The following is a 22435-nucleotide window of genomic DNA, read 5'->3' as shown; positions in this document are numbered from 1 at the left end:
CAAATGCAGGCTTTAAAGGAGCCTAGTTTGTTGGCAGGCTGTTACATATCCCAGGAGCCACCGAGTCCTCTCAGGGCACTCTCCTGTCTTTTATTTCCCCTGAAAGCCCAAATACATAATAGATCTTGTCAGCAGGATAGAGGCACTTTCAGAAAGAATTGAATGAAACCCGGGTGGTAAATATTCAACCTACAAGTGTATGCATAATTATCTACTCAGACTCTCACGTGGAGAGAAGAGATACTTCTGTAATATGAAGACTTAACCAGTGTGACTTTTTCACACAGGGAGAATTCTTGATGGAAAAAAAAGAAATCAAATGTATCTTTTTCCTTCAAATATATATCTTTACTCTTCCTTTCCTGCTCAAGGGGAAAGGTCACAGAAATGTTAAATTAGCATTTTCTCAAATTTAACACAATCTCAGACTAACAGGAAAGAAAGAAAGAACATTCAAGCCCCTCAAAAGCCCCAATACGAAGAGGCAGGTGGCTGGGGGGCGGGGCGGGAGGAGTGGTGTGTCCAGTACTATAGATTGAGTTTTTCCTTCCTCCTCTGCCCAGTGAGAAGGGGCATCGTGGAGAACCCTGCTCTCTTTTCTCTCACCAATTGGAAATAAACTAAATGGCCAGAAGTCTTTTATCTTGACTTTAGAGATTCTGTTTTTCTTTCTTACTTCATTTATGGAGTATCATATTTTATTTTAGAAACTGGAAAAGATTTTTCAGTTCTGTCCTAGCTATACTAATAAGGACAGTTAACACACAAAACTGAAAATGGCTGGAACGGGAATCCAGGAAATCATCGAGTTTAGTCCGTGAGCTGAAGTGAGGCAAGCCCTAAGACAGGTGTGGAGGGGACAGCGGCCCATTCTGTGGTGCTGAGTTTGAATCCCATTTCTGGGTTAGTCACAATCCAGCCATGGGGGCAGAAGGTAACTTTTCTGGTGCTTGAGAATTGCATCTAGTTCAGGGGACTAGGAGCTGACTTCACTATGTAGAGAAAGTCTCCTCTTCTGGAGTTTCTGGCTTTAGTAAAGAAAATTCTCATCACTGATGCTACCACCTACCTACTTAATAGTGAGCTCTCCTTTTCTTGAAACAGAAGGCACCTGCTGACTAGAGGCACTTATGTCCCTCGAGATAACACGAAGAGGCTGGTGGCTGGGGGAGGAGCAGCTCTCATTTGCTTCTACAGGATGCGAGCATGCATGTGCCATAGACTGAGCTAAAGAAAATAAGTGTTGCCTTGCAGTGTCTCAGCAAATAAATCCTCAGTAGAATAAGGAAAGAGGAGTTAGCACAGGGACAGTTTAAAAGTGGAACTTGAGGAGTCCAGCCATTGATGGACAGATGCTAAGTAGATGCATCAGAGGGTACACCAGGGCCTGAGCTATGGAAGCAGGCAGAGCTGAAGCTTTGGAGCTTCCTTTGGTCAATGATGATGCGGCTATCAGTAGGTCTGGGCCCTAGTCTCTGCCTGTCGCAGAAGGAAATCATGCTGATAATGATGATTCACCTCTGCAATACCAACAATAAAGAAGACATGTGATCTCATGGGTGGCAGGGAGCACTCTGCTCTGCCAGCAGTGTGCAGAGCAGCTGATGGTGCTCACTGACGTCATGTTGGGTACCAGGAAGGATGTGTCATGGTGCATTGGTTAAAATACAGTTGTGAGGAAATGGCCTATAGAAGAAAACTTAAAGAAAAGAGAAACAAAACAAAGTTAGCTGTGTATAGGAAATACACAATGACAATTAAGGGGTATGGTTGACCCAGCATTTCAACAAGAGTCCAGGGGGACAGTTAGCCCAAACCCCATGGTATCATGGGGCTTGTATTTATATAGTGGGCATTATTTCCCAACCAGGACAAGAAGTACATTTCATAAAACAGTTTAGAAGACAAATCTTATTAGCAAACCTCTGTTCACATAAGTAATGAAATGACACTATTTTAGGAAAAATTCTGCCAGTCATTATCTTTGTGTGTGTGTGTGTGCGCACGTGCGAGCGTACATGCATGTGTGCACACATGTGAATCCGTTAGGTGAAAAAACCAAAGGAAACAAACACCTATGTTTTGGTACATGATGGGAGACCTATAGGCCACTAATGAAAATTATAACAGGGATCCAGGAGGTACAAACACCAAATGACCTGGAGGGACCAGAGAAAGCTTTATGGCATGGAACACCTAAGGCAAACTTGAGGTTTCTGGTTTAGAGTCCTAAAGCCATGTCCATATAACCAGAATGTGACAAAGTCAGAGATCTCTTAGCAACAAAGTAAGAGAGTCTTTCCTGTGGCTCACTGGCATAGGACCATAGGGCATAAAGCAGCCACTCTTACAGTGATCTTAATATTTTTTGAGATTTCTCCTGAGGGTTCTCTGTTGTAGGGCTTTTGCAGTAAATTGGCTAGAAGAATTCTTGTCTGGATGTGAACAAGGCAAATCATTTGCCTCCACTAAGGCCCTTGGGAACTGTAACTGTTGGGAAGAAATCCTCCAGCTGTTAGGTCCGTCTATGGGTTGTCCCTAAACCTGGATAGTTTTCTGTTGGGAACTGTGGACCCCCAAACCCTGAATTTCCTGTAAACAACTTGTTTACCTATGCCTGCAGCTGCTCTGAGCCAACAACTTGTTTTCCTGTGCTTGCAGCTGCTCTGAGGGCGAGACCCTCTCTGATGGCAGGGGAATGGTTTCTGGTGGGCTTAGAGCTGAGAGTTGGGGTGTGATCATTTAGTCAAGGAGACCTTATATAAGCTGCCCTGGAACACAATAAAGTGGGCATTCTTGCTTCAAGGATGACCCGTCTCTGTCTGTTTGTGTCTCAGTCTTCAACTTCTTGTCGGACTTGTGAACTGTACCCTAGTGCACAGAGCAGGCATTGTGCTACAGTTTCTCAGTGATGCACACCAATTCTAAGAAGTAGCCCTTTCTCTGCTGGTCCTTCCAGCAGTGGCCTATAGGTCTCCCATCATGTACCAAAACATAGGTGTTTGTTTCCTTTGGTTTTTTTCACCTAACGGATTCACATGTGTGCACACATGCATGTACGCTCGCACGCGCGCACACATACACACACAAAGATAATGACTGGCAGAATTTTTCCTAAAATAGTGTCATTTCATTACTTATGTGACCAGCAGAGGGGCTAGGTACTTTCCATTACTTCGGGAGCACTGCAGGGTGTGGACTGTCTTGATGCTCTTTTTCTTGCCTTTGTTTTGAGCAAGAGAATTGGCTGCTGCTGCTTAGTATCTGTTAAAGCCTGGCTAACTGAGGAGCGAGCACTACACAGTAAAATAGCACGGCGTGGGAGCTGCCTCGGGGCTGGGCTACCATTTAAGGACACTGGAAAGGCCTCCTCCAGCTGAGTGAGACTGTGCAGAGTGGCTCCTATTGGTGAGGTTAGGGGAAAATGAGAGGTTTGGTAATGTCTTTCCTCCAGTAGACCCTTTTAGTGTCTGGAGCTTGTGGACTTTCTCTCAAAAACGCCATCTCTTTCCTTTCCAGATCCTGCCTAGGATCACTGCAACCTTTGCAAGAGTTGCCACTGGGACCTGGCTCTGCTTTGGTTATCCTGTTTATGTGTGAGCCTCTGTCAAGGCCAAAGCTAAGAGATGTCTTAACCTTTGCCCTCTCTCTGAGTTGCTGAAGTCTGCGGTGGATCCGAGTGGCTTACTGGGCTTGGGAGAAGTTACAGGTATGTATGCACTCTATGGAAGTTACCACGCACTGTATGGAGTGTGCATACACTACACACACTCTGTGGAGGGCATTTTTGCATCTCTCCTCCCTTGCTGACTTTAATGTGAGTAGGACAAGCATTTAGTTATTTTATGGGATGGGGACATTTATGATGTATAGAGTTTGACATGGGAAAGACAAATTCATATTGACACCAAGGAAAGGACAGGGGGTTAAGTATCAGTCTGAGTCAGAGACCATGCTGGCAGTGTCTCATGTTTTCTCATTTAAGGTTTGGTGGATGCTCCACCTTGTGACTCACTCTCTCCTCTGAGATTACTTCTCAAAGAACTGTGAACCCAGCCACTCTCACCCTCTACACACCGACTCTTTGACCCAGAACATGCCTCAGGCCTTCCTTCAGGAACTTTCCCTGTGTGTGGATTTTCATACCACCAGTGTGTACGGGTTCTCCACTGCGGGGATGCCCATGCCAGCCTTCAGGGCGGACATAGAAGGACTCACATTTGCCGTCTCCAGTGTGCGAAGGCACAGCAGTGGCTGGGGTAGGTAAGGCTGGCCTCCACAAGGGTGACAAACTTTTCCAGACTAGGAAGCTTCTTCAGACTGTAAGTGGATCTGGCCCTCAGCTTCTTCAGATTTTCTAAGCCATGGCTGGGCAGGGAATGGACCTTTGTCCTTGAGATGTCTCTATAGGGAGAAAATGAAATACCCCAATTACCTTGGTTCAAAGGTTTTCTGCTTCCAGATAATAGACAAACTAGTAGACATTCTAGTAACATGATTTTTGTTTGTTTGTTTGTTTGTTTTTAAATGGGTGAGAAAGGAGACTACAGCTTAGCAGCACACCTGGGCCCTGTCAATATTCAGCTTAAAAAGATGTTCGGCTTGCATAGGAAGAGTTCTGATCCTATTGTTCCTGATGGGAGGATTTAGCTAACAGGCTGCCCTAATAATTGGACAGACCTGCATCCTGTTTGGTTTGGGCACAATCCTTGCTGGTGAGTAGAATAAGTTATCTCTCTTCTGTATATCATTTGTGCCTGACCGCGACCATTTTCCTCCACGGTGAGGCCAGCTATAAAACTATCTCTAGTGAACTGTGGTAGAATCTATGGCCTGCAGACTTTGTTGACTCCCCATGGGAAGCCTTACCCTCTCTGAAGAGTAGATGGAGTGGTGAGGTGGTTGAAAGGTGAGGTGAGAAGAGTGGGAGGAGGGGAGGGAGAGAGAACTGGGATTAAGTATGTAAAATGAGAAAAAAATTTTTTTTAAAAAAGTACCCATGGCCTGAAGCATAGAAAATGATAAGAAGGGAGCATGTCGTACAGCAAAGAGGAGTCTGGTAGTCAGTAGAGGCAGCCTCAGCCTGATGACCAGGGGGCAGGAAGATAGGGGACATGAGCTTGACTTTCATGGCAGACATAGCCTGCCCCTGTGCCTATTAGATCTGTGACCCTGGTTAAACTGTGTTTTCTATGTCTTGATTTCCTCAGCTTTAAAGTGAGAGGACAGAAATCATACCTACCCACAGTGAAGGAATATGCAGACAATACTTAATGCCTGGCCGTTATTAGACATAAGTATCACACACATACATGGTCACACATGCACATGCTCACACTTTGAAAGAGTGTCTCTGACGAAGTTACCATGGGTCTGGTATGAGTTGGTATTCTCTATTTCAGTATGTTTCTCCTGTGTTCTTCCCCTGTTATTCAAGATAGAGACCTGGGAATTATCTTTGATTTTCTCTCCTTCTTCACTTGGACACAGTCTATCATCTCAACTGGCCTTTAATTTTTTCTGTTACTTGAGTAAGGGTCGCTTGAGACTTTGTATGGACAGATGAAATGGACCCATAACTTCTTCCATGGTCATCTACTTCCCTTTTCAATACAATCTTCTAAACACAACTTGAACAAAATTCTTTACCATGCCAATCAAATTATGACCTCAAGTTCTTCAACAAATTCCCACGGTTCCTATGACAAAGGACCAATCATTGTGTATGGTACACCTGTCCCCTGCCTGGTTTATATATACCTATTTTATGCCATTATCTGTCCTCCTTTCTGCATTGCAGGAGGGATGACCCCTGCCAGGTCTATTTTTCATAATCATCTTCTTAACTGTGGGTGGGAGGCCTGGGGGATGGCAAGAGAGCATATCCTTTTACCCCTTCTTGCCTCTGGCAGCATCTGCATCTCCTCCAGACACTACTGAACAGATCTGGTTAAGAACTAGTTCTTTAACTTTCTCTAGTTCTTTGACTACAGGATGTCTACATCTCACTTGCTCTTTGAGTCCTGAGCTCAGTAGTGACTATCTATCCCTGATAATCTCCAGGCCTCTGATTCCTACTAGATAGTCAGATAGACTGACATCTTCAAAACCTTTAGTAATTGCCTTTAGGTAGTACTTAACTATGTTAAAATTTCCCTCTTGCCAATTAAATCAAATTTGCTTATTCCAATTCTAATCCTCTATACTTACTGACCCCCACCTCCCCCAATTCTATTATCATGGAGGGAAGGACACCATGGTCTCCATTTGTGATTCTGGACTTAAATGCTTCTTGTTTTGTTAATTCTTGCTTTTATATTCTTGGTTATTTTCCGCTCCATATGAATTTAAAACTATCTTCCTCATGATTTCCTCCATATCTACTAATATTTGCCTCTTAACTCTGAGGTTGCTCTTTTTTCCAGGTCCTCCTGACCATCACATGTTGGGACACCCAAGGACTCATTACCTACAGTGTTCTTTTCTGTCTTCTCTCACTCTGTACATGAGCCTGGCATGCCTTGGGAGTAAAATGCCGTATTCTAGTTACTTCTCTAAGATCATCCACCTCACTGCAATCTCTACTTGCATGCCCACTTAATCAGCTTTAGACATTAAAAATTAACCTCTTGATTTTTAAAACAACAACAACAGCAACAACCCTGATCCACCTGCAGCAAGTTAGATGTTCCAACTTATTACAGACAGATTTTGATGGCATCCTTGACTCCTGTCTTTCAATCCTCTATTCAACCTTAGAAAGACTTCTTGGTGCCCCACATATACAACTCTAGTAGTCAGCACTTGTTGCTTCCTCATTATTATCGCTTATAAGGAACAAGTTTAGGTGTTCCAGGTATGATTTCTAGTCTTCATCTTTGAGCTATAATTTTTTAGATCCGGAGTCCTTGCAGATGCAAGCAATTCTGGTGCATAAAATATTGCCCACCAAAGAGCCTTGACTCTGTTGCTAAGTAAGTCAGCTGTGCTGGCCAGCTTACCATTTCTGCTCATTGTTTCAGAGTGTCCCAGCTTCTGTTCCAGACTGGCCTGGAACTCACTATATAAGCCAGGCTACCATTGAAATTCCAGTGATCATCCTGAGTCAGCTACTCAACTATGAGGTTACAGCCATGGGCCACGATAAGGACAGGATGATGACTGTGACCAGTGAAGCAACAGTATGAAAAGACAGTTTATCAACCCAGACCTGATTTTGTAATAGCCGCTCCACCTCCTTTCTGTATTTAATCCCTTTTTTTTACAGTTCATTTAATATACAATTTATTGAATGCATACTATGTGAAGGTCTCCAGGTACTCAAGACTAAAAGTCTCCAGATTTCAATGAGTCATTTTTCCTTCTTATATAAATTTTCTATTTCTGTCTGGTTTTCAAAGCTCAGAGTTCTAAATCCCATCCTGTGGTCCCTGTATTCTTTAAAAACACGATTGCTCAGAATAACCCTTAGTGTGTTTTGCTTTGTATTCTGAGCTATCTTGAAATACTAACTAAAATGTCCCTAAGCACATAGCGATTGCATTAATCACAGTTCTCCAGAGACACATAACCTATAACATATGGAGATGTAGAGATACAGGAGATGAGATTCATCACGGGAGTTAGTCATGTGAGTGTGAAAGCTGAGCAGTCCACCATAAGCCATCTTCAGCAGAGAGGACCAAAGAATGTGGCAGTATGGCATAGTCCAAGTTAGAGTCCTCAGCCCGCAGAGGGCCCAAGGAGTTATTGGTACAAGTCCAAAGGCTGTTGTACCTGGATTTTTGCTATGTGCGGGTAGAAAAAGAAGGGTGTACTAGCTCCAGAAATGAGAGACAGTGTGAATTTGTCTTATTTGTGTTCTTTTATTTGCTCAAGTCAAGACACCAGTAAACTGGATGATGCCCACACTCATTGATTAAGGAAAATATCCCCCTATATTCCACTGAATCAAGTGCAGTCTTCTGGAATATCCCACAGATGTTCAGAAATAATGCTTTTCGAGATCACTGGGTATCCCTCAGCTCCCTCAGAAAGAGCTAAAGTCAGCCAGTTTAGTTACAATTGCACATGCCTACTTTCATGAAGACCTGAAAACTGGTGTCTGTTTTATTTCAGTCCATAGGTGATTGTCATGTAGAAGTGAAGAACATTTTAATAAAGAAATTATAAAATCAAACAATATATTTCTAAGTTACCTGGGAAAATCATAGTCAGGAAATTGTGTGTGTGTGTGTGTGTATGTGTGTGTTGTAGTAGTAGAACAGGGCAAAAATGAGAATAATTATGTCTCAAACAACATTGAACAAGATTTACTTCTTACTTTGTCCCTGCTGATAGAAATGTATATAAACTTATTCAAAACATTATGGGACTTTGTGTATGATTTTGAAAAGCTTAGCTGTGTAGTTTTGCATGTGAAATTTGCAGGCAACAGTGTCGTATGGCAGCATCTGAAGGTTAGACACATGCACTGCCCCTGGATGTTCAGAGCTCTTTGATGGCAGTCCTGGACTGTCCAAAACCAATGTAGCAGCTAATGATGCTCTTAGACCCTGTGTCCAGAATTCAAGTAGCAACACTTTCATATTCTGTTGCCTCAAAGCCCCACAATTCAGCTTAGGTTCCACATAAGGACAAATAGATGCTTAATAGAAAGACAGTTAAAGAATTTGCAGTCATCTTTAATCTACCAACAACTATACTAAATAACAGGCCAATATTCTTTGGAATATAAAAGTTCATTTCACTGGATATCTAAAACTAATCTGAATTAAATGCATGTTCCAAGCTCAAGTGGGAAGACATAACTAAGCAAAAAAATGGGTCTTCAGTTTTATATTGCTTGCTTTTGAGAAATGTTCTTGACAAATAACTATTACCCAAGTTTAAATTGTCCCTGATCAACCTTAAGGCTTCCCTCTCATTCCATGGGCAGATCTGTGAACGTAAAGAATAGGACCTGGACTGCTGCCTGTGAGCCTTCTACATTTGAGAGGAAAAGGAAGAGCCCAAAGGAGAGGGGAATGAAAAGTTGTTCAGAGAATAGAGCACCCATGTCAGTAGCAGAGCTGGTCGAAAGAAGGCATGCCTAAAGAAAAGGGAAAAAATAACAGAAAGGTCTGCCTTTGCTTCTGGTGGCTGGACAAGGTGGCAGGAGCTGTGGGCTGCTTTGCCTAATCCTTGTCTTTTAGTATGGTTCAGTTGAACGACTATTGTTTCCCACCTTAAAGTACCATCTTGGTTAAATATTTCAACACATGCTATATTTTGGCAATGTATGATTTTGAAATTTTATACCCATCAAAGTACCAAGAGAGACACTACAGGCTCATGGCTGGGTCCCCAGAGATTTAGTAATCCTAAATTGTTTCATCAGTGCTACGATTCTTGGCACTGAGTTACAGAGTGGCAAGGGAGAGGGCAGTTGGTAATGGCATGGGGATAGGAGAGGCAGGAGTTAAATAGTGCTCCGTGCCTCTTTAATAAAGTCTGTTAGAGCCACTGCCACAAATTTCATTTGAACAATTTCTATTTTTCCCAGCAAAGACGTTATTACAGGTCAATCATTTCCATAAGTGAGAGCACATTTCTGGTGTATTCTACATTGACAGATGGCTAGAAGACCGCTCTTTCATGATCCCAGGCGGGATAAAAAGGCAATTTACTATCTATAGGACTGTGGGTACACTGGTAATGGAAGAGAATCATTCTTATACAAATAACTCAGTGTTTGAATCTGAACTATCAAATGAATCTGAGCTATAGCCAAATCAATTTGATAAACCATCAGAATATGATTGTACTGGCTCCAACCTGCAAAGGCAATACATTAAATTTTCCCCACAGGAAACTGTTTCCCAAGGAAACAGCAATCGCTTGATTGCTTAGAAAAAAAAAGCTCGAGTGAGTTAATGCTATCAGGTGAAAACTTAGATGGCTGCTGATGTTCAAGGTCAAGATTCATAAGGAGGATTGAGGATGCTGTGCCTTTGAAACGTGATGGAGCTTGTCAGCATGCCCCCGGCTTCCTACACCCTTTCCTCTTTGCAATCAAACAGCTTAGACTCCTGTGTTCAGAGGCTCACTGTTCTTCATGTAGCTAGAAATTTCACCTTCAGGAAAAAGCAGCCAACAGTTTGGGTGAGCTCTCTCAATTCCCTTTGAAGCTTTTGGACTTTTCTGCTAGCGATAAAGGGAAAGGCTATGGGAGAGGAAGCCACACATAGTGCAATCTGTTGAGGCTGAGCAAGGCTTTTCAGTTCTCAACACTGGTTCTAGAGCAGGGATGGTTAGTCCTTCTGGGTCTACCAACATCAGCACCACTGGGGGACATTGTTAGAGATACCAGTTCTTAAGCTCTGGTTCTCAGATGGCGAATCACCTCCTTCCCCACCTTTAAGCCATGGTCTCCTGTGACTCATGCAACCAAGGATGAACCTGAACTTCTGATCTTTTTGCCTTTACTTCCTGTCTTTATTTCAGCTTTGGTTCAGCAATTGCAATTGTGTGCCACTCATATGTGATCTCATGGAGTGCTGGGGATCAAACCTAGGGCTTTGTGTCTGGTAGACAAGCTCACTACTAACTGATTTGTGCCCAGAGTCAATGAAGCAAACATTCTTAGGGTACAAATTATCAATATGTGGTTTAAAAAACTTCCAGATGATTGTGATGCTCAATCATATTTATAAACCCCACTGCAACTCGGCTGAAACCAACTCACAGCTGAGATGGCTCATAGCTGTGTTGCACTCTGAGACCTGCCCTAGGCTGACTTACATAATCCGGCTCCACCTGGGGTCAACCATACCCGATGACTTGCTTATGTAGGGGCATGCTTCCTTGCTGTATTTCAATACAGCATTGAGGACCCATCTTAATTCTAGGGCTCGCTGTGGGACCCATTGATGTTTTAGAGATGCTTTGCCATTCAGTTGTCAACTCAGCCAGACTGGGCTTCCATCAAGTATTCCCCATATACTCAGCATTTTGTAGTGAATCTCCTGAATTCAGGAGCCCGTAGCACTCTTATTTGGGGTGGGAGTTGGGGATCTGACCCAAGACACAGCTACAGTCGTAGCTTGAGCAGCAGCTGCTGTGCTCTGGGCTGTCTGAGCACAATCCTGTGTCTACTCACTTGTTTAAAGCACTGGAGGAAGCTGGTCAGCCAAACAAGGCGCCCACTGGGAAGGTTTAATTGAGTTTCTGCACAACATTGCAGAAGTAGGAAATAAGATAGGCTGTCATCTGCCCAAATCCCAGTTATCAGGCAGAGCGGTTTGAACGACATTTGGAATAACCTGAAAGCCCCAGAAGGGGAGGCTGGAAGTTAAGTGCTGACTTGTCCTTGAAGGGACAGAAGGAAATTTGCAGCCACATGCTGTGATTTCAGCCAGGTTTTTGCACACATATACTTATGCCTGACACAAAAAGGCATGGGGTATATGGAATATTATTCTTGTTTACTATAATTTGGGGATGCTTTTTGAGACAAAGCCTCACTCTGTAGCTCAGGCTGGCCTAAAACTTACTATGTGACCAACCCAGGCCAACTTCAACTCACAGAAATCCTCCTGTGTCTGCTTCCAGACTTCTGGGATGATAGGGGTGTCAGCACACCAGGATTCCCATCCAGTTTAAATCAATCAAAGTGTTTCTTAATTCCACTGGATTTTTCTACAAATATCATTCCCTTTATTGTGAGCATATGTGTTACTACAGCAGCAAAGTGGATGGAAAGATAGGCTTGTAAGGGCCCTGCAGTATTGTTTCTTCTGCCTGCTTTCTTTCACAGCAGGGATGGATGGGATGCTTGTATTTTGTGATCTCTGTTAAATTCCGAGGAGACACATTGTCAGTGCCTGGCCTGGATCCTGTCTATGCAACTTCAGTACATGCTCATCTGTGGCATGTTTCTGTATCACAGACTGGCGTTCCCTTCTATTTCAATTCGACACTAGTTGTTGGGGTTCTGATGAATATTTTTCAGATTTCTTAGTACATGCATTTATGATGCAAATACATGGGAATGTGTGAAGGCCAGTTTACGCCTCAAGCTGTGTTATTTTTATCTGTGGGATGACCTTCCATGGACCACTTTCCTCCTCTGGTCCTGGATGCCTCAGCTGTATAATAAGCAGCTGTGGACCATACACAATGCTACAGTTTCGGGAGCATGCAGTTGGCTACAGCTTTACAGATCCAGTAGGTGGCATATTGAAAGTGTTGCCAAGAACAGATAGCAGAGCCCATGTAAGAGCGTCCAAAGCATTCAGGACTATTAGCTAAGTGAAACGGACAAACTTCTACCCATCCACAGAGCCTCAGAAGTATTTTCCAAGAGCTTTCAGAACAGGACACATTAAGCCTTATGGGTTCTGAATACTCTATGTGCTTGAGCACTTAGACTCTCTTCCCACCACTCTCTCCTGTGTCCTACATTGTACTTCAAAATGAATATCATAATCAGATATATTAAGCTATACGATTATGACCTGACTTCCCTTCCATGAAAATATAATGCCCTTGGGATGAAGAACTCTCGGTTTTCTGTAGTACCAGGGTGGTGTTCTGTTAGATACCACGAGTGAAATCCATGTATACACATGTATTTGGACGTGTCTATCAACTTATGCCTTTAAGTCTCAGATAGTAATAAGAGATAGACACCACTGCTCTTTGGATGAGGAAGCTGAAGCTTGGGGATGAGAAGGACTCAGTTTTAACCAGGGCCATCTGCTCTGACACCTCTGCCTTAACAAGGGCTGTTTGCTAGTGGAGTCTGTCTCAACTCAGGCACTTTGGATTAATCTTTGAACTTCCTAAGAATGATAAATCTACCTTAGCACATACTTTCCTTTCTTCAAAGGGGAGAACCTGTTTCAGAATTACAGCATGCCCCTTTTGTCATCAATAACAAACATTTGTGTAGTTTCCGTTCTGCCTTACAGAGCGTGACTCTGAAAATACAAAGATTCTATCACAAAAGAGAACACAAGCCATTTGTGAAGGCGAAAGTGATTGGTGGATGGTAGCAAAGCAGGTAAATGCATGGGAGCCTATGGTGGCTGGCAAATGAGAGGACGGGAGCGTGGCTAGCAAATGTCTGCATTAGATGGGGTGGGGGTGGTCTGAGGTGTGGTATAAGACTATCTATTTGTTCACCTGCCTTCCTGTACCTTTTTCATTTCTTTTAAGTGCCTTTCTTCTTGAGGAATATTCTTTAGTTAATTCAGTGGATCTTGCTTAGAGTCCAGGAAAGCACATCAAAGAAGACCTTTGGAAATGGTGATACAGAGCCCCTCCCCTCCCCACCCACAAAGGCAATGGAAGTCAAAGGGGGAAGTCACTCTTGGCTGAGTCCTTTAGAAGACTTAAGAGAGCCTCAAGGAAAGGGGGCATGGGTAAGAAGAGAAGAGGGCAGGGCCACTTTTGATGAAGGTTATGAGTAGGGAAGTGCTGGTGGGCAAAGAGTCCTGATCCAGGGAGTGAGTGAGACACTATGTATCCTGCTGGATGTGGAAAGAGGATCTAAGAACAATGTGTGCATCTCACTGCAATAAAGGCATGTATATATGTATCGTAGGTAGAAAGCAAAGGAAGGGAAACCAGCCTTTCCCTGTCAAGGGAGAGACACAGAGCAGAGTGGTTGGTGTCTGCTGTGAGCCAGTTTGTTTTGAATCCCTTCTATAAAACTTGCATTACTCTTGAGTGAGTTGCTTAATTCTTCCAGATCATCCAGTTTTTCTTTCTTCAAAATGGCAATAAGAACTCTTACCCCAGAGGGGTTTTATAAGAACTGAGAGCACATTTTAACCCATTAGGACACTGGCACTCAGAACATGCTCATTACAAGTTATTATTGTTTTCACTTTATTTAAAGTCATACTATAGATAACCCTGAATTATCCCCACAAGCCTTTGCAAGTATTGTGAATTAAAATTGAATTTGTTGACTGCCCCTTATTTAAGCAGGACAAAATTTGCTTTTAACTTGTATAAGCTGAGCTCTTCTATATGGAAACGAACAAAGTTACTCACAAAATGACTGGCCCAGAGGCTCCCTGGAAAACATCGTTAGGCAATTCTTCCAAATTATTGTTATCGCTTAGATTCCTGGGGATGGAGTTGGAGAAAGAATAAGACAAAGAAAGTCACATCAATATCCCTGTTGTAAGAGCCATTTCCCTCTAAATGGCCTGGAAGAGTAGTCAGGGCTACTTACAGCTCATCTAACTGGGTCCCGTTAAATGCACAGTTGTGTATTTCTCGAATCCCATTCTTATTCAGCCATCTGAAATAAAAACCCATTAAAAACATAATAGTGTCAGATGCAGCCAATGCAAGGGTTTGTAATTGGAAGCACTGGGGCAAGGTCAGACAGCACAGTTAGTGGCATAAATAAGATGCAGTCCTTAAGCTCAGGGGTGGGAGGGAAGGGAGACCGAGGCTGGTTATTGCTATGGAACCTTTAGTAAGTTTTGAAGTTTGTATTATTTCTGCATATTATCTATTCACTGGAATAACTGAGCTTCACAGAAAAAGAATGAATGAATGAAATTTAGTTGTTTTTTTAAAAGGACGCTCTCTGGATACTGTACCTATAAGACCTTTGCACACTCTGCCCAGGTATAGAGAAAATTCTACAGGAAAACCAAGGATCTCCCTGCCTTGAAGGATGGAAATTGCAATTATTGAGCAAATATTTCTAAGACAGAGAAAAGACATTTTATGTCACCTTTCTCTAAGGATTTGTGCTCTTCACCTATAGCAGCAGGCCTGGCTGCCATCAAAAAATGATCTAATTAAGTTGTCAGACAACCTGAACATCTCCAGTGACCCGTGGGGCCCTGGTTATTGGAGGTTTGTGGAGGTGGCTCTGGGTTAAGGCAGAAAAGAAGAGAAATTAATTATAGCGACTGCGGACTGTGGCAGGTTGAGTTTGTGTGTGTAGCTGTAGCCGAGCTTTGGGGAAGGTGGGGTTGGTGTACATTGTCATGATCACTGTATGAAGATGCTGAGAGGCAGGTATGTTTGGACAAGGGTGTCTCAGGCCACCGTGGGCCATCAACTCTGCCCTGTTCTTCTCCTGAGTGGACTTTCAAACAAAAACAACTCCCCAAGGTCAGGACAGCCCAGCAGTTGAGCCTCTGGCCATGTGCACTTGTCTGCTTACAGCTTCTTCCCCTGCTGGACTTGGACTTGGTGGGTTTCCTGACAGCACTATTCTGAGATCTGACTGAGAGAAACTACAGGGGGACTCCAGAAACTCCTTCGGCTGTGATGAGCAGCTAGAAGACGTTTCCCAAAAACCCACAGGCAAACAACCGTGTGCCTTTTCCTCCCCTCTTCCTGAAATCCAGTGAGCTAGGACGTCTAGAGAGAAGAAAAGTAAATCTTTTCGACCATTAGCAGTCAACATCTGGTGACAAGAGGGTGACTGTGCATTCCATCTTGCTCCCCACCCCCAATTCTCTACTGTCACTGCCCTCAAAGGTCTCTCCCAGAAACATTTAGAATGCAGATACATCAGCCTGTCCTCTGTGGTGAAAGTGACTGGTACAGCAGCCTCTAACCTGTGGGTTGCTTGTCCCTGGGGTTAGACATCAACCACAAGTGCCAACAAACTTTCTCTATTTTACAGACCAAAAGGCAAGGTTAAAGATGACATTTGCTTTATATAGGGTCTCACAAAGTGATGGCACATATTTTATTGAACAATTACAGAATATAGTAGTTAAATAAAATTGCTTTTCCTTTTTGCATGTCAATTATAAAAGCCAATCTTAGCTACAAGCTGGATTTGACCTGTGCATTTTTGGTTGTTGGTCCTCTACCTTTGCCCAGGAGTTTGTAGGCCTATATAGGCATTACCTACTTGTCTATAGATTAGATAATTAATCTTTCCTGCACAAGATTGTCCTGTGAAAGATGTTGGTATAATGAAATAATACATAGACTACAATAATTACTATTTTCAAAGAAGCCCATTGTCTTTACTGTTTTCTTGATTAGCAGGCCACAACATGCAGGAGGATATTTTGTCAATGGTGCATCATCACACAAAATCAAGTTATTTCAAAACCCTTTCCCCTTGACTTCCTATTAGGCTGTCGGACTCTACTAACACAGAGAAACCAACAACTATAAAGACATTCCTAATCTATACCTATGGTTCTTTTGTGGTGAACCCAAGGCCTTGATCATGCTAGACACATTCTCTACCTCTGGTATATATCTTCAGCCATTTATAAATAGGTAATAGATATTTATACTTAAATATACATATATTTGAAATTTTAGATACGTTGTTTATGCTAGCCTTGATCTCACCCTACAATCCAGGCAGGCTTGAATTTACAAGCTTCCTGTTTTAGCCTCCTAAGTAGCTGGGAATGTAGGCCTGTGTCATTAGGCCTGGTTCCAAATCTCCTAAGAGATAATGATGATGTTAGGTTGATAATGAGAATGACAGCCCTCTGTGAAGTTATCCTGCTGAAGAAAAATCTGTCAGGGTTTCTTAGGTCCTGTGTCATCCCTAGAGTCAAATGATATGGACACTCAAGAGAGACTTCTCTTGAAAACATGAAGCCTTGCCCATTAAAACTCATGAAGGATGGACAAGGTAGATGGGAGCTAGTTAAGGAATAGAGAAAACATGAAAGACACAGTCCTTTCCAGAGAATTGGGGCCAGAGAATGCTGGGAACCGTGGTCCCAATTATAACCTCACCTCTCATCTCCTGAATTAGGCCATTCATTAGGTACTTTACCCAGTAGCCCCTCTGCTCTTTGTGACACAGGTGGGTGAGAAAGGGCTCAAAGGCCCTACAAAATGTGCTTTTATTGCTCAGTTTTTTGAATCAGCTACCAAGGGCCTGAAATCTTAGGATGTTTAAGAAAAAGGAAATATGTACATTTGTCTTTAGAAAAGAGTTCCAAAGTTTTGAAGATGTATGAGGTAGAGCTTGCCAGTGCTCAGCACCGTTTTCTTACATTTTGCTCGAGTGCACTGGATGGCTCTCTTAGGAGAAAGCATCTCTGTATTACAAGTATCTGGTTGAAGCACAACTGGAGACTTACAGCTGTGTGCAGTAGGAATCTTCCGACTCTATTATCTATGGATTAACAAGCAGACAACGTAAGAAAATAGATGCTGTTCTCACAAGTGTGAATTTATCTTCTAAAGACATGTCTGAAAAATGTTGACTCTCAAGAGAAAAGCATCCCGTTTTGAGAAGTGTGTTGCTGAGCCCTGAGGAATCCCACAGTGCTTCTAAACCAAGCAGTGAAGAGAGAAGAAACTGCACATAGTGAGTCTACTCCAAAACAAAGCCATGAGAAATCATGTTATAAAATGAGCTCATAACAATTTGTAAAACAGGACGATGAATTTCTTTTCTTCCAGGTATAATCACAATCAGTGATTCTCTAGATGTCACTGTTCTGTTGCAAGGATCCTGTGGACATTTGGAAGGTTCACAACACCTTGTTTTCTGGCTATCCTGAGGAGCAGGTGGACTGCCATGCTGGCCACTAGCACAGAGGATTAGAAGGTCATTCATTGAAGACACTGAGGACATTTAAAAACTTTCCCAGAATTCAGACAGATTAACTCAAGCTCATTAGCAAGTGTGATTATTCTGAGCAGAGATGATGGTCATTGTGAGCTCAGCATGGGCCCAAATGGGAGCTGCTTCCTGTGATTATGAGGAAGGAGTCCTATCTCCTGAGTACACTTCCTTCCCTATCATTCTTCGCAGGCAACAGAAGCCTTGCCAGGCAATAATCAGTTTTAGTGACACACTAGCTAGTCTGTCCTTTGGAGCAGATGTTGCATCATGGGGACCATCATTCAAAGAGCAATTTTAAATACTTGAATCACAATACAGAATCATGAATTATTAACAGGACTCGATGTTGCGATTCTGAGATATAAAAATGTGAGGAAAACACAGGAGCCATAGAATGATTTAAACGGTGAAATGCCAATGTTATTATACAAACAAATGCCTAGGCTGTTATGAGAAAGCCAGAGATGGATAAGTGAAGAATCAAGACCCAGGCCATTGCGTTTCCCCCCTTACTTACAGAATCACGCTTTCAAAACTCAGTCCCCTGAAGGAATTCCTGGCAATGGTGTGGATGTTTATGTTATCTTGAATGTCTCTGAGAAGAAAGAACAGACAAATTAGATGTTTGTGTGGGCTCCACCTGCGCAACCTTTCCATTTGCTGGCACCAAGGGATCTGCAGCTGCAATAACAGTTTGATGGAATTTCTGTCCAGAGGATAACAGCTCAAACTTTGGGCAACAAACGGTCTGCTTATCTGCAGTGTGTTAGTTCTTCTCACAGATGAAATTGCACACCCATAGAATCTTTTCTCTTTGGAGAATTCCTTAGAGGATGCTACTGTATTAAGGTTCTCTTCAATATATTTCCTTTTTAGACTTGTTTCTACAGTTGGACTCTGCCCAGTAGGATGGACAAAGAAACTGACCTGTTACCTACAGACCAACCTCTCTACTCATTTTATTTGTGTTGGCTCCTCATTTTTCAGGCATCTGTTAGATGGAGAGCTGATTGACATCCTATCAATCAAAACTTACAATAGAACCTTTTGAAGAGACTGAATCTTCTGAACCACTGGCAGGTGCTTAATGCCTGTGTTGGATATTAACCTAGAAAGAGGAGAGAGAGAGACAAATTGAGAGTGATGAGACATAAAGCAAACATCTGTAAGAACCTGGACTTTCCAAATTCAAAACACCAATTATATAAAGCCAGAAAAACCTGTTAGAGTACTCCAGTACATCTAAATTGTACTTTTACTATCTGTTTTATGTTTTAAGAATCTAACCAGGATTGAATCAGTTGTTGATTCATTGGAGCAAAGATATTTACAATTGTTTATTACAAGGTGGGATATTCTACTGCCATTCATATACCGTTTTATGTTTGAACATTGGTAAGTTAGCTCTATTGAGAAGTAACTTAAAATGAGATAACACAATTTCCCACGTTACCCCAGTTTTCAGTCTTGGCATACTTGATGAAGAAGTAGCATTTCTTCTTTCAAAGAGGTTATGTTGGGGTTACAGTGTGAGAGTCCACATTCTTTGACTTCAGGGTGTATAAGTAAACCAAGAAGTGTCAGTTTGACTCCCTCCTGGTCTTTGTGAGATATTTGTGAGTATCCAGCGAGTTTTGGATGGGTATCTTTTTCCCTGTGCTGATGGTGCTCCAGAGTAGAAAGCGAGTCATAGGGAGTGTTGGGTGAGGTGTTGGTACCCAGCTGCACCTTTACTAATCTGGGTGACATTCTGGAGGAAGTGGCTGCTACACCGGTGGCTTGAGCTGTCTAGAGACCCATGGTTGCAGTTGATCAGAGACAAGTTTTCTATTCTCACAAGTGGGGAGATTGTTTTAAAAAATTCCCTCCATCTCATAACAGCAGATGTACCCTGGATCTTTCTCAGTGTTCAGTTTCTTGGGAATCAGAATCTGAGAGTCTGATATGAAAGCTAACTATGAATAATGTAACAGATCCTGTAAGTTCGGAGCACTGGAGGCAAGGAGCCTGAAGCAGAGGAGGGGAAAGATAGTCAGCACCAGGACAAGTGATGGTGTTGGCCACTGTTACTGGTGCTGATTCCTTGATCTCAAGGACCTGATTTAGGAGATCTACAGAACATGCATCAGAACTATTGCTCTGATGGAAGGGTGTGCAGTGAGGGATCTGGATCCATATCGCCCGATGGTCAAAGGTAGCAGCGTGTTACTAATGCCCTCCATTCATTTGAGATATTTGTGAGTATCCAGCGAGTTTTGGATGGGTATCTCTTTCCCTGTGCTGCTGGCATTCCAGAGTAGAAAGCGAGTCATAGGGAGTGCTGGGTGAGGTGGTGGTACCCAGCTGTACCTTTCCTAAGCTGGGTGACATTCTGGAGGAAGTGGCTGCTACACCGGTGGCTTGAGCTGTCTAGAGACCCATGAAAGCCATCAGGCACACCACGTTTTAGAATTTCCCTAATGTGACATGTTCCAAGCCTTTGCAGTACAGCTCTGCTCCCACTTTCTTAATGTGTGTTTCTTGGCTAAACGACAGCTAGTCTTTGTTGCTTTCATTTTGAAGAACCCTATTCATATACACATTGTTGTGAAGAGCCAAAGCTCTGGACTAGATTTTGATGTTTTGTTCCCGGTGTCTATGTTCACAGAGTTAGTAACTCCTGTCTTTGGATAGTTGCAATGATTCTCCGAGGCTGTGTTTCCACTTGGTTCCTAACACTGGATGGAGAACTTACCTTGATAAGCTTTTCTTTTGAATACTTCCATCAAAATCAGGATGATCTGCTTTTCACTGAACCAAAGAGATTATTCATGTACTCTTTTAGAGGATTTGTTATGACGTTAATTTCCCTTTAAAAAAAATCCGACTATGATTGCACAGGCCTGGAATCTTAGTACTTAGAAAGTTGATGCAGGAGAATTGTGATTCGTGGTCAGCCAGGGTTGCAGAGGTGAAACTCTATGGAATGTCCACATGGAGAAATGAACATTTTGGCATTGAGGTCAATGAGTGAAGTTAAGCACATAGAGGAAAGTGGCCACCACCACATCCGAGATACAGTGCAACGCCATGACCCTGGTTCCCCTCTATTTTCATGTCACATTTGACCTCTTCCTAACCTCCAGATCCCAATAGCAAGTCATCAGTTTTCTGTAGCTATGATTTTTGTCATTTCTAAAAGATCACATTTTCCAAAATAGAATCAGAGAATGGATAACTTTTGAGTCTGGCTGGATTTTGACTCAGCATGATGTATTTGAAACCCTCCCATGTTGTTTTTAGTGCTAGATAGGATTTCATTGCTTATCTATTTTCCAGTTGAGGCTTCAGTTTTGTAGAAAAAAATGTGGTTAAGTGCATCAATGGTCATATGTTCATATAGTGTATCACACACATATAAAAGGTGCTTTAAATGCTAGTATATGACTGATGTTTGTCGGGTAAGGGAGAGGAGTGGGAGAGAGAGACCTAGATAGATAAACAGAGAGACAGACAGATAGATCAATAGATAGATAGATACAGATAGAGAGAGACAACATAGGTTCTTCTTTTTCTTGGGTAAATGCCTTGGAGTGTGATTTCTGGGTCAGATGGACAGCATCTGTTTAAACAGAAAGCAGTTTAGCATTTTTTAAAAAAAACAGGTATACCATTTTATATTTACCAGCAATGTGTGAGAGTACTAGTTGCTTTGTATACTTTGGTTATTTGAAAACTATACATATTCTTTTCATACCAAAGTAATATATTTACTTAGTATGAGGCTTATGAAAAATATAGAGACATTTACAGAAGAAAATAAAAGTCACCTTATGACCCAGTGTTAACTTCTGCTGGTATTTGAAATCGGAAGTGTCTAACAAAATAATTTTCATCGTTGCTCTCCATGAACCCCTGAGATTCTTCTCAGTACTTCCAGGAACACTGTAGTAACATAAGGGACCCACAATTCCACGCAGCCCTATAGATCAGATCTAGCCCTCTCTATTTTTAGATCTCGTCCCACGGCATTCTTCCAGTATTCTCCTAATGAGACATCACAGCGGCCACCATAGTTAATATTTTCTGACAATCTTCTTCTCCGCATAGGTCTGCAATGCAGCATGTGCTCATAAAATACTGGGCTAATTGCTTGATGTTTCGACAACATTTCTTGTTTCTGTCACCAGGACTATATCAAAACTCTAATTTGGCTAATTTGCTTGGTCAGGTATCCCTGCTGTCTGGGGTAATTAGTCTTAAGCAGAAGCAGGAAGGTCTGGAGGCCAGTAGCCATGAGAGTCTACATGTCACCTCTGGCATGAACTAGACACAAGCCAGTTGATGTCTCCAGACTAGAAAGTGTGGACTGTGGCCAGCAAGGTAGGCATTCTATCAAGCACTGCTTTGCTGTTTCACCTCCTCTTGGCTCAACTTTTACTCTAGCAGTTGCCATGGCAATAGGCTGCTGTTAGATTTAATGTGGCAGATGCTTGCCTCAGCTGTACTGAATGGGCTTTCATTTTCTATCCTGGACTTCAATGCTGCTTTTAAGGCTGGCATTTTTCAAATCCTGTTAAGCCATTCTGAGGCCTTGACAAGTCCAGAAATGCATGGGAGTTAACACTGAAGTGGACAATTCCTGGTTGGTGTGGCACTCTAATCTTCTGTTTCATTTGTGAATGATTCTAAATATATTTTACATTATATCTTAAGGGACTGTAGCATTACTAGCTCTGACTGTCTGGTAGTATACTAAAGCACATATGTTTGGAATACAGGGTTTGAGAAAGCATCTCCTCACCCCTTTATAGCACTTGGGCTTGACCAACTTAGGGCTTCATGAATCCTATGCAGTAGCCTTATCCCTTGGTTTTGCCC

General features: G+C 42.5%; 1 protein-coding gene across 3 annotated transcripts in view; it reads right to left on the bottom strand.

Moving 5' to 3' along the window:
- The window catches only part of Fshr (follicle stimulating hormone receptor), a 182794-nt gene that overhangs the window by 5389 nt on the left and 154970 nt on the right, over positions 1 to 22435 (bottom strand). For all 3 annotated transcript variants that reach the window (XM_050146097.1, XM_050146098.1, XM_050146099.1), the window contains 5 exons: positions 18612 to 18683; positions 18093 to 18170; positions 14228 to 14296; positions 14044 to 14118; positions 4219 to 4404 (listed from right to left, as the gene is read on the bottom strand). In XM_050146097.1, coding sequence (XP_050002054.1) covers positions 4219 to 4404; positions 14044 to 14118; positions 14228 to 14296; positions 18093 to 18170; positions 18612 to 18683 — 480 coding nt within the window. The remainder of the gene's footprint in view (positions 1 to 4218; positions 4405 to 14043; positions 14119 to 14227; positions 14297 to 18092; positions 18171 to 18611; positions 18684 to 22435) is intronic.

Source organism: Alexandromys fortis, unplaced genomic scaffold (genome assembly GCF_014885135.2).
Source record: "Alexandromys fortis isolate MF-2015 unplaced genomic scaffold, M_Fortis_MF-2015_v1.1 scaffold_42, whole genome shotgun sequence".
NCBI lineage: Eukaryota > Metazoa > Chordata > Mammalia > Rodentia > Cricetidae > Alexandromys > Alexandromys fortis.
Note: the sequence above shows the minus strand (reverse complement) of the source record. Positions and strands in the feature narration are given on the sequence as shown.